The 7766-nt window shown below is 36.2% G+C and overlaps 1 protein-coding gene across 12 annotated transcripts in view; it reads right to left on the bottom strand.

The window, feature by feature from the left end:
* The window catches only part of LOC110833999 (ATP-binding cassette sub-family C member 5), a 39223-nt gene that overhangs the window by 2296 nt on the left and 29161 nt on the right, over window positions 1-7766 (bottom strand). For 9 of the 12 annotated variants that reach the window (XM_087350377.1, XM_022072679.2, XM_087350379.1 and 6 more), the window contains 6 exons: window positions 6218-6309; window positions 5048-5232; window positions 2527-2689; window positions 1551-1734; window positions 663-855; window positions 38-202 (listed from right to left, as the gene is read on the bottom strand). In XM_087350377.1, coding sequence (XP_087206503.1) covers window positions 38-202; window positions 663-855; window positions 1551-1734; window positions 2527-2689; window positions 5048-5232; window positions 6218-6309 — 982 coding nt within the window. Of the gene's footprint in view, window positions 1-37; window positions 203-662; window positions 856-1550; window positions 1735-2526; window positions 2690-2754; window positions 2838-5047; window positions 5233-6217; window positions 6310-7766 lie in introns of those variants that run through there. The other 3 variants (XR_015535491.1, XM_087350383.1, XM_087350382.1) reach the window with 3 other exon arrangements.

Genomic DNA, 7766 nt, shown 5'->3' with positions numbered 1-7766 from the left:
GCTGTATAATGGTTAAGAAGTATGAACAAAATCATACCTGACCCTTATCCATGACTAGTATTTTGTCACAGCTGGTAACAGTCGAAAGTCTGTGTGCAATTGTCAGAACTGTGCAATGCTTGAATTCATTCTGGACTGTACTCTGAACAGCTGCTTCAGTCTCAGGATCAATTGATGCTGTTGCTTCATCCAGAACAAGAATCTGTGAGAAATGAAAAAATGAAGGGCCAATATGTTTACTGAAAAAGAAAAGAAACAAGGATGCAACTCCGCAAACTGTAAAACAGTTCACAGTGTGGTAGAGCAGCATTCTTTTTTCTACAATCCAATTTCAAAATTTTGGGGTTATGGGCTTAGATACCTCTGTCATTAAGTAACTAGGTAGAGAATTGACCTGAAATTAAATTACTGGCAGTGGCACCATCACAATTACCATATACAGACCAGCTCTTGGGCTCACCCTGCTTCCTATTCATTCTATCCTATGAATTCTGGGAACTTTTTCCCCAAGAGGAAAGTGACCAGAGTATGACGCTGACCACTTACCTCCATACCTCCGGGTTAATCCCCATGTTAAGAATACACTCCACCTATACATCTTCATAACATAAGCTAACTCTGCTCCGTGGAATTCGACAATGACAGTGACATTAGTATCTCACCTTAGCGTTCCTAAGCAATGCTCTTGCCAGACACAGGAGTTGACGCTCTCCGACAGACAAGCTTTCTCTGCCCTGTCCAACACAAGCCTGGAGCTGTCCACCAATGTTTGATATTCTGTCACGTAGCTTGGTCTTTTCTAGAACTTCCCATATGACATCATCTGTACAGGATTCAAATGGATCCAAGTTGAACCTAGAATAACATGTATGAATATTTTCATTTCTGTAGCAATAGTCACCTTTCCACACAAGTGCGTAAGATATTGACATAACATAAGGCCCCTGCATCTTGACTTATAGTCAGTGCCTCCAGTTACCATCTACATTTCATTGTGTCTGCCTGCCTCAGCTAGCATGAAAAAGCCTATTTCTGATGTCAGATTTTAGTTAGTATGATGGCTGGCAGAGGTAACCTACTGCATAACGTAAGCTCTAAACTATGATGAGGACCTCATAATTTCCATTCACATTTTACCTTTGTCAGAAGTTACAGCATGCAGAAAACTGCACACAGAATATCAGTCAAAACCAAAGCCTCATCTCTAGACCATAAGGTTAGACCGTAAGGTCACCCTGGAAGACCAATAAGTAACTGAAGCCAGATCTTAAGATCCAGGTTAGCTCAGTCATTGATGAGACTTGCTATGAGCTGGATATCTGAGGTTTGATTCTTGAGAGGGACAGGGACATATCTCTTCATCATTACAGTGTCTACATCAGCACTTCTCCATGTGCTGCTGAGTTTAAAAATGCTCACAACTTTACATTTATCCCTTACAAAAATATGCTGGAAGGAACTGGCCTGAAACTAATGGCAGGTTATGACAGTTCTGATACTGAACTTTTGGATCTGAGAGTCAGTTATCACATTTGAGATAATGTACTAACCTGATTGTGCTATCAAACAGCACAGGATCTTGAGGTATAACAGACAGCTGGGTACGGAGTTGTTCCAAGTTTATATCTGCTATGTCCAAGCCATCTATCTTGATTTTACCTGAAGACACCTCCACTAAGCGAAGAAGTGCTGCAATGAGTGAGCTCTTACCAGATCCAGTTCGTCCCACTATCCCTGCAAGAAATCCAAAATATAAACTAGTATGCAGTGTCTATGAAAAAAGAGAGGAATGCTATACTCTAATCTAGAGTAAATGTATTACAAATGCATTTTTTATGTAACTCACTGGTCTTGATGTTTATTTATTGTTGATGAAAATCTCATTTCTTCTGCACAGCATCAAATGAGTAATTTGAATCTTATATAAGGTGTCCCTATGAAAGAGGTTGAATGTTTTTACTTTAATGAACTTCTTTATTTGCCACATGGTTGTTATATACCAACACCATTCATTTAAATCTTAAATGAATGTCACATTCACCTTCATGAAAAAACTCAGTTAAATTATTCCGTTCAACCCAATATCATTATCAAGTCTATATGAATATGTCACTATGCATTTACTCCAACAATGGAAAGAAAAACAGATGACCATCAACAATTAATTCCAGAACACTGCATATACAAACAGTGTTGCAAAGCTGCTTAAACATAACATTAAAAAAAAATTAAAAAGCTATAGATCCTGACCAAATGTATATTATATGTTACTCAAAGATTGCATGAGCTTTATATAAGACAGAAACCAAAACCTAGTTCACCTGACAGTGTGTACATCCCCAATATAAAATTTATCAAAATCGTATCAATAGTTTTGGAGAGTAAACATGCAGACAGACACAACTTCCACATAATGCACTTCATAAATAACCCATAATGAAACTATCAATATTCTATATTATATACCTTTAAACCTCACTCTAAAATCTGTAAATATGACTAACATGTGATAAACAGTTGTTATACCTAGTGTCTCTCCAGACTGTACACTGAATGATACATTATTCAACGCATCTGGGAGTCCTTTCCTGTACTGAAGAGTGACATTCTGAAACTTTATGTTGCCTTTGCTTGGCCAGTCTGATGGTGGTTTCAATGTAATGCCTTGCTTCCCCTCACATTCCAGGCTCTACAAACAAGTAGATATTAAATTACAGTAATCCCTCATCTTGTCCATGACTTAACCTTAATTACCTGTGCAACACAGCTTATGCATGATCCAACCATTAACCCCAGAGCTAATATCTGGCTGGCTCAAGGAATTAAACCTCCTATTCCTGTAAAATAAAGGTTAACCTGCATTTGACAAAGGTGCCACGGTTAAAATACATATAACTTATGCACAGAGCCTAGTTTACCTTTTTCATTTTATGGTTAGCGAAAGCCAGTGTCTACAGAAAATTAAAACCTACCGATTCCCAAGAAACATAATGACACTTTGAGGATATAAAGAAGTATGTTACACTCAAATAAATTAAGATATGTACATACAGCATAACAATTCATGTGCATTCACTATGTTACTGCATGTCATAAGTTGTGTGTGAACAATAGACATTGTGTGCGCAAAGTGTCTGGTGCCCATTTGGCTGGATGATGAAACACAAGAAGATTCCCAATGTGGTTGCAAGAGTCAGGCATTTGGCTGGGAATTCTGAAAGACTACCTCCATGTGAAATATGTAGGTCTTCATGTAAGTGCCTGTTACCATAATCTTATTTTAACCATAATCATAAACAAATTTTCTCCCCAGCACTAAATTTCATAAAAATCTTGTCTGAACATTAGATTCATCTGTCTATGTCTCACTATGTTCTGCTTTTTTGTAGCAATGTGATTCAAGTGTTTCCATTCGTGCACAACACTAGGACCTTGGATCACATTGGTACAAGAATGGCCTAAAATTCAACAATGCCATCATACCACAACAGTGCAACAATGAAGAACACCTTAGGAATATGAGTGTATCCCAAAGAGTATGAATTTACAATCCTGTTACATTCAACAGATGGATGGACACACAGACATGGCAACTTTTATTTGTGAACACATCTAAAAACAAGTATTAGACACTCTTGCTGTTGGAATGATGCAGTTTGATTGCCAAATATTATATATTGTACGTTTTAACATGACTATGCTTGTATGATGTCACTACACAAATTTCTCAAGTCAAGTTACAATGACAATGTTGGTATTTTCAATCTTACTAAAACACTGCCATAGTGAACTATGGGGTTCTCATGGCAGTAACGATGTCAATTTTGGTCTTCTAGGTAGTAATGACAGTGATCTGTAATGTACATACCAACATTTCAGAGGAGCAAGATGCTTCCTTTTCAGCCCTGAAGACTGAGGCAGTATATTTTTCAGTCGTATTTACCACCACATCCATATTGCAGTACTACCCAGACGACCATCATTGCCATAATGAAAGCTGCTTATTTTTCACTGATTTATCACCATATAAAATTTAAATACCCTACACTTAACGATATGCTATTCTCACACAAAAGTTCACACAGTCCCCATGTTGATACTGATGCTAAAGTATCAAGATAGGAAAGACTCTAATGGCATGAAGTTTGTATAAAGTTTGAAAAACATTAATAATTTAATTTGTATCTTATATGCGTCATGTTTGTGTTTGGTTAAATATATTTATTTTGTACAGTCTATACACAAACGTTTGAAGTTTATTGGTGTTGTAAAAATTATATAATATTAAAACATTTTGTTGTGTAAAATATTATATTAGCGCTCTTAATCGTAAATACGATTTTACATTATATTTTTAGCGCTTTTTATTAAAACGACATGTTTCGACGGGTAATACCGTCGTCTTCAGGTTTTTATCAATTTAAAATATTTTAAAAACTATTAGATATTTAATGCAATATATTATAATGATCCGTAGTTTCGTTTGTAGCTTTCCATTTTCATGGTAAGTTGCTTATTCTCTTCACCAGCCGTCAGGCACACGTTACTCTACACAACACCTCTTGATAAATATAACGTCTGACTACAATAAGCAACTTACCATGAAAATGGAAAGCTACAAACGAAACTACGGATCATTATAATATATTGCATTAAATATCTAATAGTGTTTAAAATATTTTAAATTGATAAAAACCTGAAGACGACGGTATTACCCGTCGAAACATGTCGTTTTAATAAAAAGCGCTAAAAATATAATGTAAAATCGTATTTACGATTAAGAGCGCTAATATAATATTTTACACAACAAAATGTTTTAATATTATATAATTTTTACAACACCAATAAACTTCAAACGTTTGTGTATAGACTCTACAAAATAAATATATTAATAATTTAATTAGTGTCTAAATACTAATGTCTGTAGTTGAATAAGGGGACAGATGGAAAGACACACAGTCCAAAAATAGGGTTTTAAAGAATAAATGTTGCACTTTTGGAAACCTAAAAGTGTTATTATTGCAGCAGACATATTAGTAATACTCACTTTGATGTATAAAGAGATTCTCTCCACAGAAATGAAACGGATTTCTATCTCGGACACAAGCCTTAGTGTATACTGAAAGACACCACTGATGTGAGCCGCATATGACAAGGCCAGCCCCGCAAGAGCTGGGGGCACCTGCCCATGAAGAAAAATAGTCAGGAAGGCTGTGATGCATATTGTAGTTACTGAGAACATATACCAATTGCACATTTCTTAATTTTAAAAAATATACAGGTTCATAAAAGATGTAATTAGTATTAACTGCCCATATGGTGTCACAGAAAATGTAACAGCTGGGAGTTTAATACATATATAAGTTTATTATTGGTCAGTGATACCCACTAGCAGAAACTTCTGTAAGCAGCACCGTCAAGACCATTTTGTTCCAAATCTTTGAAGGATGGGAGTTAAATTAAAAGAAATAGTTTTTCAACAAGATGGTGCATGACCATGTACCAAAAATTCCATATATGGTCATCTCTAATTGATGTCCTGAATGATTTAAATTAGATGGTTTTGACTACCATACTCCCCAGATTTGAATCCTTTTAATTATTTCTTATGGGGATACATGAAGGATGATGTCTTCAGAAATAATCCACATGTGGTTGAAGAATGAAAGAATTCACAGCTGTTGGAGTAAGCATCACTGATGAAACCTTGCTGCAGTTATGTAAAATTTCAGTCAACATCAGCAAATGCATATGTTTAAAGCAAATAAAATATCCCATGCTTTTGACAGTGTTGTGGTATTATAAGCAACCACATTTACATCACTTTTGTTTTCAGTTACTGTCAGCCATCTGCTAAAGCCTTCTGGTGCTGGTATGTTTGCAGAAAGATTAACTGTTTCATTGATAAGTATGTGTATGTAGTTCCAACTCTGAAGCAATTTTATGTGGTCATTAAGCGAAAATTAAATATTTTTCTACTGTTAAATAATAAACTGTTAGTATTTATAAAGCAAACAAGACTGATGAAAATATTAAAAAATACACTTTATTCTTTTAGACACCTTAAATTAGCTGACTGAACAAAATACATGTCTTTGCTTTCAGTCCTGCTACACGCAGGTGTGCAAGACACACAGCACAGATCTGACAGTGACACTGTAAGGACTGATCTCTTTACTTTACACGCTGGAAAGTAAACATATTTCTGTGACATTACCTGCTAAAGTGTCAATTCTTACAGCCAGCCATCGCATAGCTATGCTACACAAGTACAAACATGTTGTGTTTTCATCAAACATCTTTGTAAACCTGCACATACAAAACACACAAACTAAGACCCATGAATTCTCTGTCTTTCTAACAATCAACAAAATTAAAATACACAGCCCAATAGCATGCCTCTGCCTTATCAACTTGTCCTTAAACCTTTCTCATCACAATTCAAAAGAACAGTAAACAACCTCTGAAACCTGTCTTTATAAGGTGACACACATCTCTACCTAAAACTGCACACCATATTTGGCAGAAAGGCAGTGCTGCCATTTACGTTTGGCAAGAAAATTCTGTAAGCAAGTAATCATAAATGAACCTACAAATTTTGTATAAAAAAGTTTTATGTGTTAAAATTAAAACTATCATACCAAATTATGAAGTTTTATCTGATAACTATGACATAATCATACTAGTGATATTTATGTACATAAATACAGTGAAACCTCGATGCATCGTTTTTGGCGGGGGTGGGAAATAAAAACGATGAATGCGGGAAAACGATAGATGCGGGAAAGCATTAAAAATTTAAAAAAAAAACAATGTTTCTCTTTCAAAGTTACTTCTTTTTACCAAAAAAGTCTTTAATGGACAACTGGTTTGTTGAAACTTTACGTTTTAGACCAAACAGAGCACTTTCCACGTTCAAAATGTTTTCTTCGTCACGTTCACTAATATTAAGCGCATAAAAGAACGACTTCACTTTCGCCAATGCAGCGTGTGCTTCGGCAAAACTCGGCAAAGCTTCGGGCTCGCATTCGTCGTCTTCCTCTTCCTCACCGCTCCAACCCCCTTTGCGGACAATAACAGGAAGAATGGAAATACTATTACTGCCGAACTCAACGAAACGTAACTGTAGAAGACCCTGAACCGCTGGAAACGAGATAAACCAGAAGAATGAAAAGTGCCGCCAGCCTTTCCTTTGTACTTGTAATAAAAGCATTTGTGAAGAAATTCACACTGCACATGCCATCTGGCATCGCTGGAACGAAATATGAGTGCACCCTAATTAAAATCGTAAAATTTCTGACAATGAGCACCGCCATTCACTCCAACTATCACCCCTGCACCGCTGACCCTCATTCCAAAAGAATGTGCTGGTTGGGCGACATAACAGGTTACCGCTACTGTGTATTCCAAAAACATTATGCGTCTTTCGGTATTAATTTATCTCTAAACCCAGCATTTTGAATTCTCAGAAACGATCATTGCGGGAAAATTGTGGGCCGGGACTAAGATTTTTGAACGATCGATGCGATAAAACGATAGTTCGAGGAACGATAGAAGCGGGAAAATGTAACATTATTTTATATGGGATGTATTCGGGACCGAACAAAACGGACGATGCATCCGGGAAAACGATAGTTCCGGGAACGATGGATAGAGGTTTCACTGTAGATCACTAATTTGTACAATTATTTATGCTTATTTTTTAGCCTGTGTGTACAAACAGAAGGTAGCTTCCGAAGTACTTCTCACTACTCGTAGTCTTCTTT

The sequence above is a fragment of the Zootermopsis nevadensis genome, unplaced genomic scaffold, assembly GCF_977971745.1.
Source record: "Zootermopsis nevadensis isolate Lab colony 2312 unplaced genomic scaffold, Znev_1.0 Znev_ptg000017l, whole genome shotgun sequence".
NCBI classification, from domain to species: Eukaryota; Metazoa; Arthropoda; class Insecta; order Blattodea; family Termopsidae; genus Zootermopsis; species Zootermopsis nevadensis.
Note: the sequence above shows the minus strand (reverse complement) of the source record. Positions and strands in the feature narration are given on the sequence as shown.